At 34.6% G+C, this 26,224-nt stretch overlaps 1 protein-coding gene across 1 annotated transcript; it reads right to left on the minus strand.

The window, feature by feature from the left end:
- Positions 1 to 1,167: 1,167 nt before the first annotated feature.
- LOC21389570 (receptor-like serine/threonine-protein kinase SD1-8) lies at positions 1,168 to 6,150 on the minus strand. Its single transcript, XM_010088899.2, is given in 10 exon segments — positions 1,168 to 1,613; positions 1,689 to 1,839; positions 1,919 to 2,156; positions 2,254 to 2,464; positions 2,556 to 2,704; positions 4,603 to 4,710; positions 4,795 to 4,923; positions 5,033 to 5,652; positions 5,654 to 5,841; positions 6,030 to 6,150. Coding segments are annotated over 10 exon segments (2,127 nt in total). The 5' UTR covers positions 6,057 to 6,150; the 3' UTR covers positions 1,168 to 1,307.
- Positions 6,151 to 26,224: the final 20,074 nt, after the last annotated feature.

Consider the following 26,224-nt stretch of genomic DNA (forward strand, 5'->3'; position numbering starts at 1 on the left):
TTATAGGCTTTGACATGACTATATATCGGCCCGATCTCGACCTTTAATCGTGTCCAATGCTTACATAAATCATTGATTAACTATAAAATAATACAATATAATACGCCAAAAAAAACCGTATTCAATAATACGACATATACCATATTAATTCACTATCCCTATTAGTTTATAAAATATGATGATCATACTGAACATTATATTATTATATTATTATACAATACGGTATTCTAATACGGTTAATTAACAAACATGCCTGGGTCTCAAAATTCATAAAATAGTGAAGAAAAAACAAGTTGATCCAAAAGTTTATTCTAAAAAAAAAATTGGCTTGGCTACATATCTGGTTTTTGTTTTTGTTTTTCAAATCAGCTTGTTTGTTTATCATCTTATCCCCACGTTAGATTTCTTCTTAAAATAGTCAATTTACAAAGGGTCTACAACTGTATACTTTAGAAATACTAAGTTAGTTAGACTTCTAAAAGTAAATGTTGACAGGTTAACCCACTGCACATCTTAAGGGAAGAATAGTAAAAACAACCCTTTTCTTAAAATTAACTTGATTGTCTCTGAAGACATTAACCATTATTCCTTTGCTTCGGCTTCTATGAAATTCAATGGTAAAGTGCGACAAAAAATTTCTCCCATGCAAATATGTCATGGGAGGGTGGCTATGGTTATGTTTACAAATTTATCCCAAGGTGAAAATTCATATAATGCAGTCCACAAGTACGTATGTCTAAATTGCTTTCTTTAATCAACGAGACTCTTAACACAAAAGAGCATATCCTATGTGACAATATTCAGAGAAATATTTCAACATGGCAAAAAGTAGGAGTAATTAAAGAGAATGTCGAAGGATTCGGGACGGGTTCTGAAGAGCATAAGAATGCAGAGATACTAATCTATGAGTACATGCATTATAAAAGCTTGGATCACTTCAAGTTTTCTGAACTCAGTTTTGAATTGTTTCCCAAGTCTAAAAGATAAAATGAATGTTGTGCAGATAGTAAAAGAAGCAATGTGTTAAATTTTGAATGAAATATTAACGTCAGTCTATACACTACTATGAAGTAAAAATACTGTCAATAAAGTTGAAGTTTATCAGCTTCAAAAATAGAGAGATCCATCTGACATATTTAGCGATCTCAATAGAGCAGAGATGCCCCTGCCTTTTTTTTCCCACTATTTTCTGATTCTCAAACAGTAATATCCTTTCTTGCTATGACCCATGCTTTCAGGAAAAACAAAAAAACAAAAAAAAAGAATCATCAAAAAATTTTTAAAAGCATAATATGATCATGACGAATCTATCTACCAGTCGGAAGCGTTACAGTCACTACGTTTTCAGAATGTGAATACTCACTTGATGTCGAGCACTTTTCACTCAAACTCCTTTCTACAAAGTATCCAGGCTCGTTAGGTTGAGGCAAGATTGCTTCCTCATTCTCCAACATGAAAACTACGGACGACATTGTTGGTCTGTCATACGGGAACTTCTGGACACATAACAGACCCACTTGAATGCATCTCAACACTTGAAATTCAACATATGAGTCCTTGAAACACAAGTTCATTAGATCCAAGGCTTTCCCTTCATTCCACATCAACCCTGCCTGATGCAATCAATATAATCTTAGACATTAACCAAAATAATAAAAATATAAAAAAATATCACTCAGTGTTCTTACATGTCCCAAAAGGTTATGGTGATGATCTGGGTGATTGAATCTTCTATTCCTTTTACCGCTCACGGTCTCTAGCAACAACACACCAAAGCTAAAAACATCTGATTTGACAGAGAACTTACCATCAATTGCGTACTCTGGTGACATGTAACCACTGCATGAAGCAATACAATTTGTCATAAAAACCAAGTATAAATGTGTGATAGAAAATAGTAGCAAGTTTTCTAACTTACTATGTTCCAACAATTGTTCTTGTCCTCGCTTCTTTCTCATCGTCTCTGAAAATCCTTGCCAAACCAAAATCCGATATCTTAGGGTTTAGATCATTGCCTAATAAAATATTGCTTGCTTTAAGATCTCGATGAACAATCTGAAGTTTAGAATCTTGGTGGAGGTAAAGAAGACCTCTTGCAATGCCTCTGATAATGTCAAACTGCTTGTTCCAAGGAAGTTTTGTGCATCGTTTTCCATCTGCAAGAAATTTGAACTTCTCCTTATCAGTTAAATTTTTAATTCATTGACCGCATAACCTTTCAAAAATTTAATTTGCAAAGGTTTGGTTCCAAACCGAAGATGTAATGGTCCAAGCTCTTATTAGGCATAAACTCATAGATTAATATCCTTTCTTCTTTTTGAATACAACAGCCCAGTAGAGCAACGAGATTCCTATGTTGAAGCTTTACGATTAATTTAACTTCATTCGTAAATTCTTTAGGACCCTGTCCGGAATTCTTTGACAGTCTCTTCACTGCGATTTCTTGTCCATTAGAAAGTTGCCCCTGCTTGGTGATATAGAAATATATACTTAATGAGTTAAAATCTTATGAAGAAATAGACCCAAGGTGATAAATTTATACAAGAAAACAATACCTTGTAAACAGGACCATATCCACCAGCTCCTATCATATTTGTATTGGAGAAGTTGTTTGTAGCAGCTGCAATTGTAGCCAAATCAATTGTAGGCAAGTCTACATCTTCTTTTTGCAGCAAACGTTCTACATCTTCTTCAATTCTCTTGCCTAATAATTTTAATTTGTAAAATGCATACTTGATTTTCAGGCGTTTCTCTGTGGACTACCGGCTACCGGGCTTTGAATCGCGCTACCGTTCCAGACCGGTTTCCTATTCTGGTGATAGAGGAGTTATTAGATGAGTTGTATGGGGCGAAGATTTTTTCAAAGCTGGATCTTCGCGCTGGATATCACCAAATTAGGGTGCGAGCCGAGGACGTGCCCAAAACGGCTTTTAGAACCCATGAGGGGCATTATGAATTCTTAGTGATGCCATTTGGTTTGACAAATGCCCCTGCCACCTTCCAGGCTCTAATGAACGAGGTGTTTAAGTGTTTTTTGCGGAAGTTTGTGTTGGTGTTTTTTGACGACATTTTGATTTATAGTGCGTCATTAGGAGAACATGTGGAGCATTTGCTTCGGGTTTTTGAGTTGTTGCAGCAGCATAGTTTGAAGGTTAATGATAAAAAATGTTGTTTTGGACAATCCTCTTTGGAGTACTTGGGGCATATTATTTCTGCGGATGGAGTGGCGGCGGATGAGCGGAAGATTGAGGCAATGATGAAATGGCCAGTTCCCAAAATGTTGCGGGAGTTGAGGGGTTTTTTGGGGCTCACGGCTTATTACCGCAAGTTTGTCAAGAACTATGGGATGTTGGCAAGTCCGTTGACTGATCAACTCAAGAAAGATCAATTTGGGTGGAATCCAGCGGCGGAGGAGTCGTTCGTGGCCTTAAAGAAGGCTATGACTTCGGTTCCGGTGTTAGCCTTACCGGATTTTTCTCAGCCCTTTGTGGTTGAGACGGATGCTTCTGGACACGGTTTAGGAGCTGTGTTAATGCAGAATGGTCGACCAATTGCATTTTACAGCCATGTTTTGTCGTCTTGGGGCAGGGCGCGTTCCATTTATGAGCGTGAGTTGATGGGAATTGTACTAGCGGTGCAAAAGTGGCGATCGTATTTGTTGGACAGGCGTTTCATTGTACGAACCGACCAACAGAGTTTGAAATTTTTGTTGGAGCAGCGGTTGGTAAGTCTGGAGCATCAAAAATGGGTTACTAAGTTGCTGGGGTATGACTTTGACATCCATTATCGGCCGGGATTAGAGAACAAGGCCGCTGATGCGCTTTCTCGCATGGGCAGCGTGTCCTCTCTTTGCACGATATCTTGTGTCCAGGGCTGGGATTAGGACGAGCTGCAGCAGCAAGTGCTATTGGATCCTCGGTTGTCAGAGATTTGTCAGGCCTTGTCACACGATACCACTAGCTACCCTGGTTTCTCGTTGGAGCAGGGTCGGCTTTTGTACAAAGGGTGACTAGTTATTGCCAAGTTTTCTCCATTTGTTGTCACCTTATTAAAGGAGGCGCATGATGGTCATTTCACTTACGTGAGGAGGAATAAAAGGCAAGGGCAAAAAGGGAATTCTGTAGAGGGGGCTGCCTAATGTAGGGCAATAGCGTGTAGGAATAACGGTTTTGGGGGGAAATAAGTGGGATATAAAGGAGTAGAAGTAGAGAATGGGATTAGAGAATTGTATTGAGAAGAAATTGGAGAGTTGAGGTCTCTCGAAAACCTCGGTGTGTGTGTAGAGTGTGCGGAAAGTCCCAATTGAATCTTTCCGATAGTTGATAATTCAATAATACTTGAGTAATTGCATCTTTACTTGTGATTTGCTGGTGATCTCGTATCAACTTCATTCGTAAATTCTTTAGGACCCTGTCCGGAATTCTTTGACAGTCTCTTCACTGCGATTTCTTGTCCATTAGAAAGTTGCCCCTGCTTGGTGATATAGAAATATATACTTCATGAGTTAAAATGTTATGAAGAAATAGACCCAAGGTGATAAATTTATACAAGAAAACAATACCTTGTAAACAGGACCATATCCACCAGCTCATATCATATTTGTATTGGAGAAGTTGTTTGTAGCAGCTGCAATTGTAGCCAAATCAATTGTAGGCAAGTCTACATCTTCTTTTTGCAGCAAACGTTCTACATCTTCTTCAATTCTCTTGCCTAATAATTTTAATTTGTAAAATGCATACTTGATTTTCAGAAACATAATTAAGAACTTTAGTGATGTTGGAAACATTTACTTACCTTTTAGCCTTTTCCTTAGTTTCCAAGTTATGCACCACACTGCAACACCAAAGATACATGTTCCACTGGTCAACGAAGCCCATAACACGATGTGAAGTTTTTTTTTCTCATCTGCCTCATTAATTGATTCTGAAAAGGACCAAGCAATATAAAGAATTCAAACAATTTGTGCAATTTTAAAGAGAATATATAAAATATATGGACAACCTCTGTCACAAAATAGTGAATCCATACTAACTTATTTCTGAAGCAGATAGTCGGATATAGAGATCCTGATCACTGCCTTTCACATGCTTTTCTCGGATATCAACCAAGTCACCAAACCACATCAAACAACCACTGCCTGCATTCCTGACGTCGGAATTAGCATAAGCTTTGCAAGAACAGTTCTTCAAACAAGCCTCCTTGCATTCCTTAGGGCCCATATTTTTGTTAAACCAAAACTCCAACAAATCTGGCAATTTTACCCCCGCGACCTCCACAAACCCTTCTTCCTTTCTGCAATCCAATGGCGTCTTCCTCGCGCATCCCTTGGACCACGTCAGTGCGATCCATTCTTCTTGAGACCTTGATGTGAAGCCCTCAAAACATTTGCATACCTTATATGATCCTCTAATTATACAAACTGCATTAATGCCACAATAACCATAATTATCGCATAGTTGACCAGTTGGTAACGTGTACATAGTAGCCCATTCAGAACTTCCATTCTGCAAAACAAGATGCTGCAGGGAACCCCAATGATTCAGCTTAAATATTGAAATGACAGAGTCAGTAGTAGTCTCGGACGTTTGGTATGCCTCGTCCTTAGTGAACACAGATGTTATCTTTAAAAAAAAGTAAATAAAATTGCCCTTCCATGCCACTGAGTCGAACTCCATTCCATATTCCAGTGCGAAATTTTCTGGTCGATCCCACGGCTAGTACACATTGAGGTAGCCCACTGACTATGCTAATCCTGTAAGTAACATCTCCAGTTGATGGATCATCTGTGCTTTTCCACGATGTTAGGTAGCGCTCGAAACCTGTGTTCAAGTCCCACCCAAGCTTCATGCCATTTAAGAGCGTGTCAGTAAGATAATCAAAGCTTTGCCATATATAAACATCATGAGGTTGCTAATGATCTCAACACGATCTAAACAAGATGAAAAACAATAATCTAGCAATAAATCCGAAAATACCATAAAAATTATTTGGGATTTAGACATACATTGAAGTGGGCAAACGAAGATTACCTCTTCTGGTAGGAAGCGTAAAAGCATCGTCAACAGTCGCCAGAATCCGTCCAATGGGCCGACCGGAATTGGTGCTTGAATGACCTGAAAAATCAAAGGGACTTGAAGAGTTCTTCAACCATTTCTCTTCTCTGCTTCTTCAACTATTTGGGATTTTCCCCCTTGGTTTTTGTCTGCAATCTTAGGTAATTGGGCCTTGGGCCTCAACCAAAATTATTGATAGAAAAGAAATTTGGCCCAATAGACTTATCAAATATTTAGAGAGTGAGTTCATATACCTTAAGCGAGTTAATAAAATAAATTTCACACCCATTATGGACCGATATTTAACATCCGTATTTTCATTAATTCACATTAACACAGTTGTCTATAAGATGCTTTAATTAATTACAGAGTGAATTATTATGATTATGGAAGTCCACATAAAAATATTCTAACAGTCTCCTACTTGGACGACATAATCATACAACAAACATTCACTCATCACAACATAAGCATCAACTAAGAATCTCACATAATAAACGTACAAGCCTAAAACAATCATGCATAATAACGTATCAATAGGATACAATCATTATACATAATTAGGCGCTAGAGATTCATTAAAGCATGGTGACAACTTAACATATGGATCGAAAACTACCGAATGTCTCATTTTTCCCTGTCACATTATTAACCAAAAATGTGTGTCAACATAATATCACATATAGAGTGACGAGATCCATAAATATGCATGCATTATTTGAGGCATAAGCAATCCTTATCAATAACAACATGTCACACACAAATGACAGTAAACTCCCTCTAACTCAATACAACTACAGGCTTCTTACAGTTCCGAGTGAGATGCGTGTTCTTAGCTAATAGGTAAGCCCTGACTGGAACTGCCAACACGCTGTTTATGTCATGACCGAGAAATTTTTCGAAGGAATTATTGTATGAGATAAAATTTTCTGGAATTCACTGTATTATAAATGTGAATACTTTTATGGTAAGTATTTGTTGATATTAATATTCAATAGCAAGTTATAAGCTAAAGATCAAGGATTTCTGAAGTATGATGCAGTTACCAATTTTCAGACTGCAATTAGGAAAGAAGTGCGGGATGCTGTGTTAAACCCACAAGTGGGCCAACACATGAATATCAAGGTATAAGAAATGAAAAATAATTGAAACATATAAATTCTTGGGTTTCAGAAACAATCATAACGAAAAAACGGACGAAAAAGGGGTTCGGAAGGCCGAATTGAGGAAATTGAGGTTTTCGACCGATTGGGGTTGACCGAGTCAACATTTATTGACCAACAGCCGATTAACAAGTCACTCTTAAAAAGTTATTCAAGGTTGGACAAAGTTGATTAAGTTGACCAACTGTCCGAAAAACACGAATAAAACACGCACCGGTTAGGAATTAAACTGAACCGAAGTGAGATAACTATTAGAAATGAATGGTTGAGATTTAAAATGACTATTTGGGTGGAGGGCTGAGATCAAGCCATTTTTTTAGTGAGGTGGCCGGCCAAGCTTGTAAAAGAAGCCAAGAAAGAGATATTTTTATTTGATTTTGCAAAAAAGACCCTAGAAAATGCCAAAATTACACTTTAGTCCCTCCTACTTTATTAGGTCGGTTTTATGATGTAAATATACAACCAAATGCTCATTTTTCATGTTAAGAAATGAGAGAGCATCAGCCAAAGAGAGGAGAAGAAAAAAATTCACCCAAAGTGAGAAAAACGAGTTTTAATCGAAATTGACAAAACTACACCACTAGTTCGCATCACTAAGGACTTCTCTTCATTCTCTAAGGTAAGTTTCAGTTTTCTTCTCAATTTTTCTATGATGGCTGCACGTCTATGCATAGTAGGAAGCATGGGAAAAATTTTGCCTAAGATGATGATATGCTTATGGTTAGTAATGGCACCGAAAAACCTAATGTTTAAAAGTGAAATTTTTGGTTATTGAGTTTTATTTTAGTGTTTGTATTCATGGAGAATTCTTGTGAATGATAATAAAAACCTAGAGTTTATGATATTTGTGATGATTAAAAGAATGAGAAAAGGTTGAAATAGCGGATAAAAAGAGCTATGGTTAGCTCGGGAAACACGAAGAATTAGGCGGAACTCCGCCGAAATTTAGTTTAGAAATTGTGAACCAATCTTGATTGTAATGAAGAGTATGAGTCATGAGATATATAAATGAGATGGTTAGATGGTTAAAAAAGTGTGGGAAACCTGAAACGATGGGAATCCCTAGTTTCGGATCAAACCTGAAAACTTGGTTAATGACCGAAAATGTGTATCTAAATATGTTTAGGCTAAAGGACCAAGATTGAAGCTTGATTTCAAAAAGTGATCAACATTAAGTTGAAGGAAATTTAGTTCCGAGAAACTTTTGTGGAATGACATTTTCCTTAAAAACGACTCGAGCTGCCAATTTCGAGCTAATTTTTGAAATAGGTCTAAAATGGAATTTTAGGCTAAGTATGCATGAGTTTAGAGCACAATGGTGATTTAAGAGATGTTTTAATCCGGATACTAAACATGGATATTATGGATCCTTTTGAGTCAAGTTTTATTATAAGTACTGGTCTTAGATTATAAATCTAATGATCTGAATTTATATAATAGGATCGGTAGACGATTAAAGTGGTGAAGTTCCTACCGACTTGAAGATTGTAACAATAGCAGAATTCTTGTAAGTATCAGTACTTTTTCTTGTCTATGACACGAATAAACTTATTTTGCTATGTTTCACAAAGATTAGGCATACAGTAAGTACAGCAGTTTTCCTATGTCTATATCACGAATAAACTTAGTTTTGTATGTTGCACAAAAATTGTGCATATTGTAAGTACCAGTTGTTTAATTTTGTCTATGACACGACCGAGCTTATTCTTCTGTGTTGCACAGAATTGTACATATTACATGCTCAATGAATGTTAGAATAAGAATGATGGTTCTTAAATAATGTATGATGCTATGAATGTTTCAAGATGTATGATGTTATGAATGTTTTAAGATGTACAATGCTATGAATGTACTTATGAAATTTAAGTAGTAGTAGAATTTTACTCTACAAAAAGTCTGAGACTTTTACGAAAAGTTAAACTTTTACGAAAAGTCAATTTCATATAAAATTGATGGAAATGCGTTAAAACGCAAAATAAGATTGAAATTACTGTCATGTTGAGAAAATATGACAGTAAAATGACATATAAAGAAATGATGAACAAATAAAGATTCCAAGATGAGGGCCATATGAAAGAAAGGCTAAATCCTTGAGGAACATAAGATTCCAAGTGGGGGCCATATGAAAGAAATGCCAAATCCTTGAGGAACATAAGATTCTAAGATAGGGGTCATATGAAAGAAGTTCTAATAACACAAGATGAATCTCATACAAAAAGGGCCCTAAATGTTAAAGAAAAGAAAATACGATACGCCCAACGTTGCACATGAGAAGATGAAAGTTTTAAAGAAATACGAAATGGAAAGAAAAGAAAATATAATACAACAACCGTTCCACATGAAAGTACGGAAGTCGTAAAGAATTATGAAATGGAACAAAAGAAAATGTAATAAGAATGTCATTTAGAATGTTAGAAAAGAATACAAACGACGCAAGAATGAAAGTTAATTGAAGTATACAATATGAACGATAAAAGAACGAAAATTGTAAAGATATGAAATGAAGAATAAAGAAGCATAATACGAAAGGTGTTGTGTTCTTGATGTTTAGAAACATGTTAGGATTATCATGTGAATACACATATGGGTGTGCATTATTGTATGCTTTTATTATGGCCTACTATTACTTGTTGAGCGAAAGCTCATTACGTTTGTTCGTGTTATAGGAAGCACGGGTAAGAAACCAGCTCCCTAAACCTGTTTGTTGGGCATGTGGAATAGGATGAAGTAGTGACATGTGGGCAAGTGGGTAGTAGATGCATCACGTGTTTTGGAAACGCTGCTAAACTTTATAGGTATAAAGTGAATAATGTTTTATGAATGTAGACGAGGTATGTAATAAAAGTAAAGTATACGAGACAGTGAGGCTATCCATAGCAACCTCAAGTCACAAGGTATGATTAATGCATCTAAATGCTATAGCATTAACGGAATGCACAATAAAAATGCTATTGCATTAAGGCGTATGAATGGTAATGGTATGCGAATGATAGGTTAAATACATGTCCACGAATAAGGAGGACAAGTTCAAAGTTTTAAAAGAAAAATTGAAAATGTTTTCAGGATAGTAACTTTTGATGTTCGAGTTTTATAAAAATCATTGAACGAAGTTTTATTCCGCAAAGAGTATTAGAATCAATTTTACTACTGTTGAAAACAAAATTTAGCCTGAATTTTTAAGAGGTTATAATTAGAAAGTAGTAGAAGATAGAAAATGCTAAGTATGAACGTAGAAATGATGACTGAAAGTTGGGGTCGTCACAGTTTATAGGCGTGTTTTCAATAACAATGAGGCTTTTTACAATTTCTCCTTAATAAATAGAGCACACTATCATTATGCTTGAGCGGACAATGTGCCCTCTACTTAGCCTTCCCAATGATTCAAACCAATATGATCATTGTGTGCTAGAGTCTTTTGAGCAAATATAGAACTCTTTCGCAGGTAAGAACAATTCATCAAACATCACAACCAAATGCATCAATCCACCACCGACAGGGTAGTAAAGATTATGCAGTTCATGACATCCACACTTCCTTCACCGGTCTATGCATCCTACCAAATAATTAATTATCAATAGGATAATTTAATTGTCCGTATGGATCTTAGCAATATGGTAAATACATACATTTATCATTAACACTCAAATATATTATTTGACCATAATATGAGTTTAGTGATTATGCAAGTACATATATAATCATTCACAATATTCTCTCACTTGGACTGCATAATCAATGACGACAATACTCATATAATACAAAATGTCAAATAATAATATGTAAACAAAAAACATGGATAAAGACAACAAGCTTAAGCTTCAACAAGACTCAAGCATCCTACCAAGTAATAAAACTATCGATGGGATAATTCTATTACCCATATGGACTTTCAGAACATAACCAACAAATTAAGTTTATCCATATAATCCCACAATTTTTTATTTGATAATAGTACGTGAGTTAGTGATTATGCTAATCCACAAAAAAAAAAAGTTTCTAATTTTCTCCCACTTGGATAGCATAAAAAAAAACATGATACTCACATAAAACAAGATATCAAGTAATAATGATAGAAATATTAAATAAATTATGGATAAACTTATAGCTTAAGCTTTATAATAGCACATGAGCTTCTAATTAAAAATTTTATTCTCACTTTAACACAAAAGAGACTATGTATGCCCATACAAATAATTAGGCATTAAAACATTAAACACAAAATGGGCATTTCAAAATTTGAATAAACATCCATATTATATGTCTAAATTTTATTTACTTGTAACGACCCCTCACGGATCGTCACAGTTATCTTAACTTCAAACATTTACCCTTAAAGAATGCAGAAAATAGTTAAGCTTGAAACACGTTACTTTGAATGACTTAAAGAAAAGCCTAGATTTTTTTTAAACATATTATCTTTAAAATTTTTGAACTTCCTCAAAGAAAAATAAAATAAACTTTCGGTTCAACTTAATTATTAAAATCTATACCGTGAAATAAACTTAAAAAAAAAGTCCAAAATATTCTTCAAATCAAAACCACCATAAACCAAAGTTCCAAAATAATAAAAATAAGAACTAAAAACTTTGTTTAATATTAAACACTTTCATCCCATAATCGTTTCTCCTATTTTCCTATCACGCATAGCTCACATCCGCTCCAATATCCTCCATGGCTACATTTTACCCATTTAGATTGTATGCAACATGAAATAACTTATATAAGCAAGGGCTTAGTAAGACACTTAATTCTCATAAATTTAAATGAACATTTTTACTCATCAACAATAAACATCATCATGAGAATAATTATTTTTGAACATATTTTAAACTTTAAAATCCATCATATATTGGGCCCGACATTGTACTATCATAGCGCGATAGCTACGGAAAGCATGGGGTAGCAAATCTCATACCAACTACGGCAATAAGACCGCTCACTGGTCACCATCAAGGGTGTACAACGCCATTTATAAATATAAAAATACATATATACATTTTTCTTCAAAACGTCATCATATGAGAAATAGTAAGGGTGTCATAACATTATCATAAACATCAAAATCATATACTTCTCAATTTTTCAATTCATGTTGCAGGTAAGAGTGTACTTACATGAGCACCTTACTTAACCATTTAAAATTTCACAACGGTGACGCGACGAATGAGGTCCTCGGGTGCTCGCCTCTAGAACCGTTCATGCCATAAATCATAAATAAGATTACTAAAAAGCCTTAATAACTCATCAAATGCATTGATCTCATTAAAATAACATCTAATATACCAGTCTCACCATTCATTAACATCGAGACATAAAAGATCCCAATAATTACACCATTTTCCAAATCTTACAAAAACTGACAGCCTGACTTTTATCTATTTAAAAATTCATAACAAATCATAGAAAACTTAAAACAATCTGAAATTGGTGCTAAATGAAAATATACATCAAGATCTTTCCAATGACACCTTATTTGTTTAAAACAGAGTTCGTTTATTCTCTCAAACACTATTTTAAACTCAGATTATATTAGCTGGAAAATTCCAGCACAGTAAACTCCGAAAATACCAAAATAAATTCATTAAAGATAAAATTAATTCCAACCATATGTATACTTTAACCAGCCCTAAGACATGTTCCTAAAACATTCAAATTACACATTCTATAAAAATTCTCATGGCAAAGTGAACTAGAAAATCAATATAACCATCAAAATTCACATATCTTGCAACTCGAATCTAAAAATAATATGCTGACTCATGTTTCTATGAAATCGCAATTTATAACATAAAAAGGAAACAATAATATAAGAAAATAACATAATTCCTAACATGCCTCTCTAGAATTTATCAAATTATGAAGACACCTAAACACCCAAAATAATAACTATGTCATACATGATTATCCCAAAATAAAACATACGGCCATGAACATTAAAACCTTACCTAAATCACATATATCATCCCTCAATCTTCAACCAAAGAAAATTATTCATTATGTCCTTTTAAACCAACACCCAACACCAAAAAAAATCACCTAATAACCATGAAACTAAATTAGAGATGGAACATACCTTGAAATCTTCTTGATTGTGGCTTAGAAGAACCAAAGGTTTACAAAAAGGGGTTAAAATAATGGAAGTTTGATGGCTGGGCTTGGAGGCTCTCTATTGTGGTGTTCTTGGACGAGAAAGAAAGAGGGGAAGAGAGAGTAAGAGAGGGAAAAAGAGAGAGTAAGAGCTTGAAAATGTTTATTGGCTCATAAATCATATAAAATTAAAAGGGATTAATTTGATATTAATTAGGGATTAATTCTGTGATTAAATCACCCCTTAATAGCTGGGGGAATGTCTGTCATTAGGGTGTAAAATCGGGTGGAAGGCAAATAAAAGAGTTAAGGTCAACTTCTAGAATTTCCGTTCTTGTTCGCGTGTAGTAACCTGTTCGGAGACTGCTGGATATCCGGATGGTATACTGGCCACATCTTCTTACTCGGATATTCTATTTGCGCAAATGAGAAGACGTTGGAAAGCTTAAGAAAAGCTCTACAACTTTGTATAAACTAATGGAATAATATCATAATTTTAAAGGTCTAAAATAGAGCTGGAAATTAATGTCATGGAAACGATTCTTTTGTCCAAAAAGAAAAATCAAGGAAAAACTTAAAATTTTCTTAAGACACTTAGGGTGCGTTTGGAATTCGTTCCAAAACGTTTTTATTTTTTGTATGAAAATGAAAACGAAAACATTTTCATTTTCATTTAGGAATCATTTTTGAAAATGCGTTTGGTAGTTTTATTCCGAGATCGTTTTTCAGTTTAAAAAAAATGAGATTGTGTTTGGTGGTTTAATTTTTAAAAACATGTTATAATATTTAAAATAATTATATATTAAATATATTAAATAAATAATAATATATTAAATATATTAAATAAACATTACATACATATTTCTAAAATGAAAAGGAAAATGAAAACGGATGTAATCCGTTTTCAGAAAAAAGTGAGTTTTTGGGAAAAATTCAAAAGCGTTTTTGTTTTTGGTTTTGGTACGGATCCTTCCCAAACGCAATTTTCTTTCCCGTTTCAATTTTTCCTCCTTGGAAAACGTGAAAAACAAAACAAAAACGAAAACAAATGGGCACTTTATTCCATGCATTATAACGTGAAGTACGTCATATCATGAACGTATATACATTTATCAAATCATAAATAAAAAATGATACATATATATATTCTATAAAATGGCATGAACTTGTTCTTAACACCTCGAGTCCTCGTCGCGTTCACTTGTAAAATATAACTTTACGTGATGTTAGAATTAATTAATTATAATACCATAACATTATTCAAGTTAATTCCTAACATTTATTTCTAGGAATTTTGTCAGTTAGAAAAATGGGTGTTACATTACCAAACTATCAAATTATGTGGGAGAACAAATAAAATATGCCCCAAAATAATGAGAATTAAAACTACCGAGAAAATATATAAAATTATTACAATAAACAAATATTTAAATAAAAATATTTTCTGATAGCGTGTATCCCAATACCTTTTTCAAAAGGAAATGTTACATTTTTGTAGGAGAGCTCCGTAACATACACAGACAATTTAACATGTTTATACTCACGACATGCGAGTACATAAACACTCACTATTGTCGAATTCTCAGAATTAAAAATGTCACATAATAATAACAACATAATATAAATAATATGGCATCAATCATCAAATAAATGTATACGAAATGCCTAAGAAAAATTTGTTTGAAAAACTGTGAGAATCAAGCACCCATAAATATATATATACCAATATTATAAAAGAAATATGTAAACATAATTTTATGGTGGCCCAAACAAAAAATAAATCATCTAACTGGGTAGAGAATGAAAAACTGAGCATAACGGTGCTCAAAACGGAGTTCAAATCACAAAATACGACAGAATTTGGCTGAAAAATGGGTCCCACGTGCGCCACGGGAGCTAACGCGCGTCATATGTGCGTTGACGTGCGCACCTCTTTCTACCGCGTTTGAAGCACGCTTATGCGCTCCAGCTGTCGCATTAATTGTGGCAGCGCTTTTTGTTTGGGGGCTGGTCGTCTTCTACCTTTAGATGGGTCACGAGACCCATTTTACGACCCGGTTTGAACCTGAAAATTTAGATGGGCATAACATCATATCTATAACTCCGATTTTGATGATTCAAAAGCCGTTTTTCTCTAAATTTCATGCTCTTTTGTATTCTGAGATTAATTTTTCTCGACAAGGCCTAAAAATCAGACCTTTAAGAAACCCATAACCGGCCATATTTGAACCTCCTTGAACACCAAAAAAAAAAACCTCCGAATTGGTACATGAAACCCAAGAAAAATAACACACATAAACCGTAGTTGGTAACCTCAAAAATCATTTCTTTGAGCTAAAATACGGATTAAAAATTTAGATTTTGTTCCATAAAAATTGAAAAAATTTGAAAATTGTAGCTCTAAACCCATATAAATTGGCTATGATACTATTTGCTAGATTTAAAATGATCTCAACACAATCTAAACAAGATCAAAAATTCAAAAATACAATAAAAATTATTTGAAATTTAGGCATACATTGAAGTGGGCAAAGGAAGATTACCTCTTCCGATAGGCAACGGAAAAGCGTCGTCAACAGTCGCCGGAATCCGTTCAATAAACCGGCCGGAATTGGTGCTTGAATGAACTGAAAAATCAAAGAGGCTTGAAGAGTTCTCGAACTCTTTCTCTTCTCTGCCTCTCTTTTCCATAGACACCAACAACTGACACACACACACGGCAGGGGACAAAATTTTCCCTCTTGGTTTTTGTCTGCAATCTTAGGTAATTGGGACTTGTTGGGCCTCAACCAAAATTATTAATAGAGAGAAAATTTGACTTAATAAATTGATCAAATATTTAGAGATAATAAATTTATATACCTTAAATAAATTAATAAAATAAATTTTTATCCCATTATAAACTAATATTTAACGTACATACTTTTATATATCTCAAGCGAGTCACTACTGGAGGTAGTCTTATGTGATGCCAGAAATAATATTTGTTTTATATCTCTAGTCCAAGTATTATAACAGATACTAGAGCGAAAAGTACGTTTCTGTCAGTATTCCAAAATCCAAAAGGACCAAAAAAAAAAAAAAAAAAAAGTCTAAGGAATGGCTTTGAATTGTATTCATTCAAAACCACGTGCCTCGTTGTTCAAGGCTTCTAATTGACTAGTCATGGCTGCTAACGACCTTGGCGAAAAGTCTTACCTTCAATGACGAAGTCATTTAAAAGACGTTTGATTCGTGGATTAAAATTATGTGATTAAAATTATTTTTGATTTATGTGTATTTTTTATAAAAAAAAATATTATAACAAATTACGAATTATAATTCGAATAAGAGAACGAATCCCTCAACCAGACAACCTCTTAATAAGAGAGTTTTTATCATCTTCTTTCCTCGTTGTTAAGGCTTCTAATTGACTAGTCATGGCTGCTAACGACCTTGGCGAAAAGTCTTACCTTCAATGACGAAGTCGTTTAAAAGACGTTTGATTCGTGGATTAAAATCATGTAATTAAAATTATTTTTGATTTATGTGTATTTTTTATAAAAAAAAATATTGTAACAAATTACGAATTATAATTCGAATAAGAGAACGAATCCCTCAACCAGACAACCTCTTAATAAGAGAGTTTTTATCATCTTCTTTCACAGTCATCAATAAATGCTAATTGATGCAGAATTAACGGTCCTTCTTTATGTGGTACTTCTAAAATATTCCCTTTGAAAGATCATGTAATCATTACCACTAACATTTTTTCAAGGATAAAAGTACAGAATTAGCTAGTTATAAAAACATGAATCAGTTTTAAGTTTTTACAATAAAAATTTAAAATTAAAAGTATTACATTTAATTTTTTTTATTATAGTAAAAAGTTCTAAAAAAATGTCACATCTTAATTTAAATTTAAAACTCAAATTTATAAAGTGAACGAGACCTAAACAGATAAAGTGCCAACTCATTTCTTTATGTGATATTACATTTAATTTTTTTTTATTATAGTAAAAAGTTTTAAAAAAATGTCACATCTTAATTTAAATTTAAAACTCAAATTTACAAAGTGAACGAGACCTAAACAGATAAAGTGCCAACTCATTTCTTTATGTGTTGGCTCATTTTAGTTCCTAGCGAAACGTTTTTGGAACAATATTAAAGAAAACCCATTCTCCACATAACTAAAGGAGAATGGGTTTTCTTTAATATTGTTCCAAAAACGTTTCGTTGCAAAAAAGTTTCGCATGCTGGGTTTATTGGTTTGGACTCCACTTATTTTTCTGCTTTTTGCTTAGTTCATGCATAGGGTTTTGGGAGGATTTGTCTCGTTTATTTTATCGATTCGAGTTTTTAATCTTAAGTTTCTATAGTTAAAAATTCTTAAAAAATGTCACATTTACATTTTTCTATTACAGTTAAAAACCTTAAAAAAATGTCACATTATAATTCAAATTAAAAACTCGAATTCACAAATGGAACGAGGCCTAGCAACTTACTTCACAGATGTGGTGCTTTTTTTTTTTTCTTTCTTTTACTTTTTATAGAATGACGTTATTCATTTCATTTGGGTACAACTTTTGGTTGTAACGTGATATATCCTAGCTACCAAAGACTCTTCTCTTGTCATTTGAGCAAATAAATAAATAAATGAAATAAAAAATAAAAGACTCTTCTTGTCTTTTGCTGAGCCAAAAAAAGTCTTCTTCAGTTCTTCTCCAACTGAGCATTTTTTAGCAACAAAAAAAACAAAAATAGAAAAGAGATTTGCTTGTATACTCCCTGTTTATTATACAATATAAAAAGCCATGAGTGAATAAACGATGCCTTATAATTTTAATTTTCGATACTACTCTGATGGAAATGGTATAAATAATTTGAATAAAAAAATTAAACTAAAATGCACTAAATTAAAATAAAATAAAATAAAATCACAATAAATTAAATAAAAATAAATTAAACGAAACAAAATAGAACTAATATGTAATCCAACGAAATAAGTTAAAATCTTTTCTCCCTCTTTGTTTCCATTTTCCTTTTTTTTTGTTTTTTTTACTTCTTTCTCCTTTTTCGATGCTACTCAATAAGAATACCGTAAACAATTCAAATAAAATTAAAATTAAACAAAAATGAACTAAAATAAAATAAAATCGCACCAAATTAAGTAAAAAAAAAAATAACAAAACTAAATAGTGCTAACTTAAAACACAACAGAATAAATTAAAACTTGTTCTTGACTTTATTTTTTTCATGTCTTTTCCTTCAAGTCTTTTCCCACTTTTATCTTCATTTCTTTTATTTATGTCCTTTTATTCTTCTCTCTTTTTTAAAAAAAAAAAAAATTTTATATGACCATTATTTTAAATAAATCATGCGTGCGAATCGCGTGCTAATGACTAGTTCACTTAAGGTCTAACTATTCTATTGAAACTTACACTTTTGGCCTCTTCGTTAATTGCCGTCTATATTTAGGAAGAATGTAGTACAGAGATGGCATGTGGTGGTCTTAAGATTGATCATAAAATTGTGAAGAAAAAACAAGTTGATCTAAATAAAATAATTCTAAGAGAAAAAGAAAGATCTATACTAGGTTGCATAATCTGGTTCTGTTCTTTTGAGATTTTTTTTTTTAAAGAAATTTGTTAGTTTATCATACTCGCTTAAAAACGTCATGTGTCATCGTGTTAGATTGCAACTTAAAATAGTCAGTTTATTAAGAAAGTGGTCGAAATTGGATATTTTGAAAAAGAAAAATACTCAAAACACCCTCGTGTTTTGCTTAAATATCACGCTTATCCTTTTTATTATATAAATGCTCACCTCCTGTAATTATAAAATCAAACTCAAGACAACCTCTAAACAATAAAATTATTAAAAATACTAAGATTACCCTTCTTAACCTTTATCAAAAATAATGTAAAACATTATTAAACAAAAACTGTTAAGTAAAATTAATCTTAAAGAATGAAAAACTTATTGGAGATGCAGAGCCTAATCGTGACTGAAACGAAGAGAAAAAAAGGAAAAAAAAAAAAAAAGGCGAGCGCTGCGGCCCCAGGCGTAGCAGCGTTGAAAGCAGAGAGAGCCATCTATCACATAGCATTAACTTCAGCAATTTGATGACATGTTGCGACAAAGGATCTGTGCTGCAATTATTTGGGGTCCTCTTTTGCTACTGCCATTTTGTATGGCAAGTGTTGTGTGATTTACTCACATGTGACTTATTAATACTATCCGTTACATTCAAATGATGAATTATATGACAAAAGAAGGGTCTCATTAAATTATGGAGCCTAACTGTTACTGTAACACCCTGAAAAATTAAACGAGCTTAATTAAGGTAATTAAAATTCATTAGTATGCCTAATCTGGTTTAATTAATTAATTATTGATTAATAAATATTTCTTACATGTAAATTTAAATAGTTCTAAGGTATTTAAATATTCTCAGTATTTACATTTTATCCCAGAGGTGTGCATGAGCACATTTTCTGAACTGTCTTTTAAGTTAGTGACACCTATCCTTTTTCCTTTTCTTTTCTTTTCGTCATTTTCCTTTTCTTTTCTCTGCACCTCACTCTCTCTCTTCACTCTCGTACTCACTCTCTCTCTTCACTCTCGTACTCACTCTCTCTCACTCTCACTCTCGAACTCACTCTCTCTCTCTCTCTCTCTCTCTCTCTCTCTCATTTTGCTTCAAAATCAACCAGATCTCGAACCAAAGAAGAATTTCAAGAAGTTTTCAACGTCAAGAGAAGGATTTGAGGTAAGATCTCTGAAAAACCTCTCTTGAATCTCAAGTTTTCAGATTTAAAAACTTATTTTGGCTCAAAACGGATTTTGATGGATTTTGACAAAAAAACATGGTAGAAATTGGGGATCTCAGGTTTTTTAGACTTGATTTAGTACCTAGAACCCGGATTCAGGTGTTGTCCCTTGAGATATTTTGATTTGGGATGGATTTATAGGTTTTCGAACTGATTTTGTGAGTTTTCTCGCACTGCTGTTCTTCACCGGTCGATCTGTGCGGTCGACCGGATTGCATTGGCCTCACTGGTCGACCTGTTCGGTCGACCAAATTGCACACCACCGGTCGACCAGTGGTGTTGCACTGTTCTATCACCGGTCGATCGGTGTACACGGAGTTTGACCTTGTTTTGCCTGAAAATGCTTTTTTGACCTCAGTTTTCAAGGAGAACCCAAATTAGCTTCGTTTGGGAACCTATAATGAATGGATTAGCATCTTTAATCTATATTTTGAGATTAAAAACCCTTGGACTGATGATTTGAAACATGAAATGGTTTGTGAAACCGGTAATTGAATTATGGCACACTAATATGAAATCAAATGGTATAATTGAGATTGAAATTGCTTTAGGATTGAGAATTGGATCCTAAAGTATGGTTTTGTATCAGTGCTAGTTGAGAACTCAGATTGAGGGGCTTGAGAAAGCGAAAGATGGAATAGAGTAACGCTAGCCAGGTTTGATATTTACAAGGTAGGATTCCTTATCCCTTTTTCTTTGTGAGCCTGATTTTCAAAAGAGTTTCGGCCTTGCAAATATTTTAAAGAAAAAGGGCTTGTTTGCGAAAGAAAAATGTTTAAAACCCATGGCTTGTTGTAGTTCATGGTACCCATGGCTTGTTGTAGTTCATGGAACCATGGCATGTCGTAGTTCATGGGACCATGGCTTGTTGTAGTTCATGGTATTATAATGAACGATTTCAGAAAGTTTAATGAATGATTTCTTAAGATAAGAGACCTTGCGAATCGGTAAATCGGCTGATGGCCAAGATAGGATGTGGAGAATGCATCCTTGGGGGCAGAACTTGAAACCCAGCCCGAGGGTGATAAGGCTTGTGCACGTGGTTGTGTAAGTAATTTATTCTAGTATAAATTACTTACTGATGCCTGTAATACGGAGATTTTCAATTATATTTCTGTTGAGAAAAAGGATGTGAGGTTCTGGCTGTTGTATTGGAACTGAATGTCTTATTTTATTTACTTATCCATTTATTTATTTACTCGCTTATTTATTTATTCATTTATTATAAAGTTATTTCAAAATATATCCTATTGGGCCTTTCGCTCACGTTTTATTGTTTATAAATATTAAACCCCTCCCAGGAAATTCGAGAAGTGGTGCGGAGTAGCTAAGTTAGATTGCTAGCACTGTAGTTGGTGCGGATTGTGTTCATCCTCCAGATATATATAAATGTAAGGAAGTGTAACTTCTGTAAACTCCTATATTTGGACTTCTAGACTATGATTGATGCCTGTAATGTTATTTACATGTGTCATGTATGTACGATAATGAAGATCCTGTGGATAGATCCTGAGTTTAGTATAGTGTGAGAGGCTTTAGTTTTAGTCTCTCCCTTGTCATATATTTTAATGAAACAGAGGTTTGTTTAGGAATTTACTTAATGCTTTACTTTTGAATTTTGATTATTACTCCTAATCGAGCCTCCACGTCACCGACCCCTGTCCCGGGGCGTGACAGAGTGGTATTAGAGACCCTAGGTTAAGAAACCACAAGATTGTACATACATGTGTGACATCAGGAATCCACTAAATAGTCTAGTTTCTTTTCAGTTAAAGGGGATGCCACCGCGTTGTAGATCTGTTAACCAACCGGAACCACAGAATCAAGCACTTGAATTTGCGACCGCCCCTACCATGTATGCTGCTTTCCAAGTAATGGCCACTCGAGCTCAGAATGAGCGACCGGCCGAGGATAGGAAGCAGGGTTATTTTTGGGAATTTAGGCGTGCACCAATCCCCATGTTCAACAGTGAGGGAGGACCCCAGGAGGCGAAATTCTTGTTTGATTTCATAGTCAAGCACTTGAATACTATGGAAGTGCCGGATGAATACTGGGTTGAATTTGTGGTGTACAAGATGGAAGGCCAAGTGAGCACTTGGTGAAAACAGGTGGGAAGAAGGCTAGATGTTGCGAGAATGACCTGGGAGTAGTTTAAGACCATTTTCAATGAGCAGTACTTCCCTCAGAGCTATATGGATGAAAGGGTGATGGAATTTATGTCCTTGCTCCAAGGTGACATGTCCGTGAGGGAGTATGAGGCCAAATTTAATGACTTATCCCAGTTTGCGCCATCTTTGGTGGAGTCTGAACACCTCAGATGTCTTAAATTTGAGAAGGGCCTCAAGAATTCTGTCAGGAGACCCTTGGTGGCTCTAAGAATTCAGAATTTCTAGGATTTGGTGGCTGCTGCTACAAGCGTGGAACAAGACAATCTGGTTTATCAGCAAAGCAAGGAAGCAGCTAGTCAAGTTTCTGCTTCTGCTGCACCTTCTATTTTAGGTGGACCATAACGGAGCTGTAGAAGAAACTGTAATCCAGATCAGTGCAGACATGATCAGTGGTGGCAATAGTTCCTCTGGACATGACAGAAGTAGTCCCTATAGCCCCAAGTGTCATTATTGTAGGCAACTTGGCCACATTAGAAGAAACTGTCCAAATCGGAATCAACCGCTGACTCATCAATCTGAGAGTGAGGCTTCCTACGGTCGAGGATGACCAACGTAGTTTGTGCCGCCTTATTAGCCACAGCTACCAATGCCAATGCCATACCTTCTTGTGCCAACCTACCGTTCGCCTCAATATGCACAGTTTCAGCCTCAGGTGTCGGGACCAGTACTGATTCCTCTGCCATAACAGTATAGGCCAAGGACACAATGACCTAATATTGGTGATAAAGGAAAGGGAAAAGCGCAGGGACAAGCGTATACCTTGACCGGAGGTAGTTCTGGGGAATAGGCTAGCAATACGGTGGTTGAGAGTATGATTCTAATCTCTCACTCTTTAGCACATGTGTTGTTTGACACTGGTGCTACACACTCGTTTATATCAAGTTCTTTTGTACGCATGTTGAAACTGAAATCTGAGAACTTGGAAATCCCGATGACGTTGAACTCCCCACTGGGATGTGTGGAGGTGTTGAATGTGTGTAAATCGTGTGAAATCATGATTGGTGGTGAACGACTGAGAGTTGACTTGATTATCCTTCCGATGAGTCTGTTTGACGTGGTACTCGGAATGGATTGGTTGGCAAAATACGGTGCAATTGTTGATTGCTATTGTAGAAGAGTGACCCTAATGACTAATTCCGGAGCAATGATCACTTATCAAGTGGACACGAACCCAGTCCTAGAAGAACGACTGTTAAGGTACATCGTTGGGGGATGAAGGAACCTCGCTTGTTTTTCTTCCTTTCTTACTTTGAAAGGTGAACCCGAGGTAATTGGAGACAATGCGGAGATTCTTAGGGTGGATGAGTTCACGGATGTGTTTTTTGATGAGTTACCTGGTTTGCCGCCGAATCAGGAGATTGAATTCTGCATTGATTTGGTTCCGGGAATGGGACCTATCTCTATTCCTTCATACCGGATGGCACCTACAGAAATGAAAGAATTAAGGAAACAGCTCGAGGAGCTAGCAGAAAAGGGGTATATAAGGAATAATACTTCCCCTTGGGGTGCACCTGTATTATATGTGAAGAAGTATGACGGATCTCTCTGGTTGTGCATTGACTATCCTCAATTGAATAGAGTAACTGTGAAGAATAAATACTCACTACCGAGGATCGATGAGTTATTCGATCAGTTGGGTGGATCACAGTATTACTCTAATATTGACTTGAGGTCTGGGTACCATCAACTGAAAATCAAGGAGGAAGACATTCTGAAAACAACTTTTTAAACTCGGTACGGGCACTTTGAATTCCTGGTATGCCTTTTGGGTTGACGAATACCCCGGCTACATTCATGGATTTAATGAATCGAGTCTTTCGGCCTTACTTAGATCAATTTGTGATTGTCTTCATCGACGACATCTTGGTTTATTTGAAGACTTGGGAAGAACATGAGTAGTATTTGAGAATCGTTCTTCAAACTCTTCGTGAACACCAGTTGTAAGAGAAGTTCCTTGGCCATGTGGTATCAGGACAAAGAATTTCTGTGGACCCTTCCAAGATTGAGACTGTGCTATAGTAGGAAAGGCTGAAGAACGTGGCAGAGATTTGAAGTTTCCTCAGACTCACCGGATATTATCGACATTTTGTAAAGGACTTCTCTAGCATTCCTACCGATGCCTCAGTTGACCAGGAAAGAAGTCAGATTCAAATGCGAACATGCTTTTTAGGAATTGAAGGTAAGGTTGACAAGTGCACCAGTCCTGATTATTTCTGACAGTGAAGAGGCATATGAAGTATATTCTGACACCTCGGGGAGTGGACTTGGTTGTATCTTGATGCAAGGGGTGTGACGCCCCTCCTATGAGGCCGCCACTGTAACTTAAACTTTTTAACTTGTACTTACTGGGGTTTCTTAAAATATGCGGAACATTTTTTTTTTTTTTATAAGAAGGAATACTTTCATAATTTGTAACAATAATTTCAAATAAGTGAATCACTAAATTTCTTAAAGCTTTTCTTAATTTTAGTTAAGATAAAACCTTTTAGGAATATCCTTCAAATCGAATAGCATTTGAACTCTTATTTTAAATACTCTTTAAAAGCTTTTCTAAAACTAGTCATTTCAATCGGCCATCTCATTTGACTTTAAAACGGATTTCGTGAGAAATCTTAAATTCAAGTACATCTTAAAGTCCTTGGGTTTAGGAAAAGATTATAGTCGTCAAAAAGAACTGGTAAAGTTTGATATGATAGCGCCCTTCCACTACTAATGTAGTGTCTACTGATAATGTAGTGTCTACTGACTGGGTCTTGAATTAGATTGGATAGCCGGACGGAGAATCTAATGAAATTTTGAGTTGCGGAAAGAGCAGAAGATACTTTGTATACATACTCATGAAAGTCTCTGAGTACTCTGACATTCATTCAATAGTAATTCGGTTGAATGGCTAATTGGCTTTTACTTTAACTTAAATTTATATTTATATAAACTTTTAGTTTATATACTTTTACTTATTTATATATTATATATTAATATATTAAAGTTTTAACTTAACTAAAGTACAAAAATAAATTTGAACTTTTCGATAATCTCGAGTCAAGAACGTAATAGGACGTCTTCGATTGGTTCATAGCGACAATCGAAGATGGTAAGATTGAGATCAAATAAAAGGGAAAAATCGAAAAGAAATAAAATAGGAGTATGCGATAGATAATGATCTAGCTTGATTCTATATTTTTATACTTTTGAATTAATGAAATGAAGGGCGACAAAAGAAAGAATAGGTCTTATTATTCTGACATATTATTAACATTCCTTTGATACTTTTGAGACTTCAAGGGCTGTCTCTGCCTATTTTGCTTGTACTTAATGTTTTCCGATTATACTAGAGATCTTTTAGTATAATCATTAGAACTTGGTCTAATTGGATTTATTGGATTTTTTCATCAATGGTGTTGGATCAGAACCCCCTTTTGACTCTGCGCTGGTAATTCTACTATTATTAGTAAACAATAATTGAATAATTCCTTCATAGAGATCGAGGACATAATTCACATGGATATAGTAAGTCTCGCTTGGGCTGCTTTGATGGTAGTCTTTACCTTTTCCCTTTCACTCGTAGTATGGGGAAGAAGTGGACTCTAGAAGTACTACTAATTGAGTTTAGGAATCAAACTGTATCAATTTTTTTTATAGATCGTTCTGCAAAGACTTTTTTTTTTAATTCACTATTTCAATTTAAAAATTGAATTTCAAAAAATTTTCATTTCGAAGTTATATGTATTGGATTCTAGTGGAGTAATGTATTCTATAAATAACATATGAACTCTTTCAATCAAACAAATATTTCAATTATTCCTATGTTCGTATTTCGAAAGTACTCCAAATGGTATGAAATCTTTTCCAATCGAATTCTTCATAAATTTTCTATATCGACAATGAGTAAGAGTAAGAACGAAAGCCTTTTATATACTTTACTTTTTTTTTTACTTTTTATT

Source organism: Morus notabilis, unplaced genomic scaffold (assembly GCF_000414095.1).
Source record: "Morus notabilis unplaced genomic scaffold, ASM41409v2 Scaffold401, whole genome shotgun sequence".
NCBI classification, from domain to species: Eukaryota; Viridiplantae; Streptophyta; class Magnoliopsida; order Rosales; family Moraceae; genus Morus; species Morus notabilis.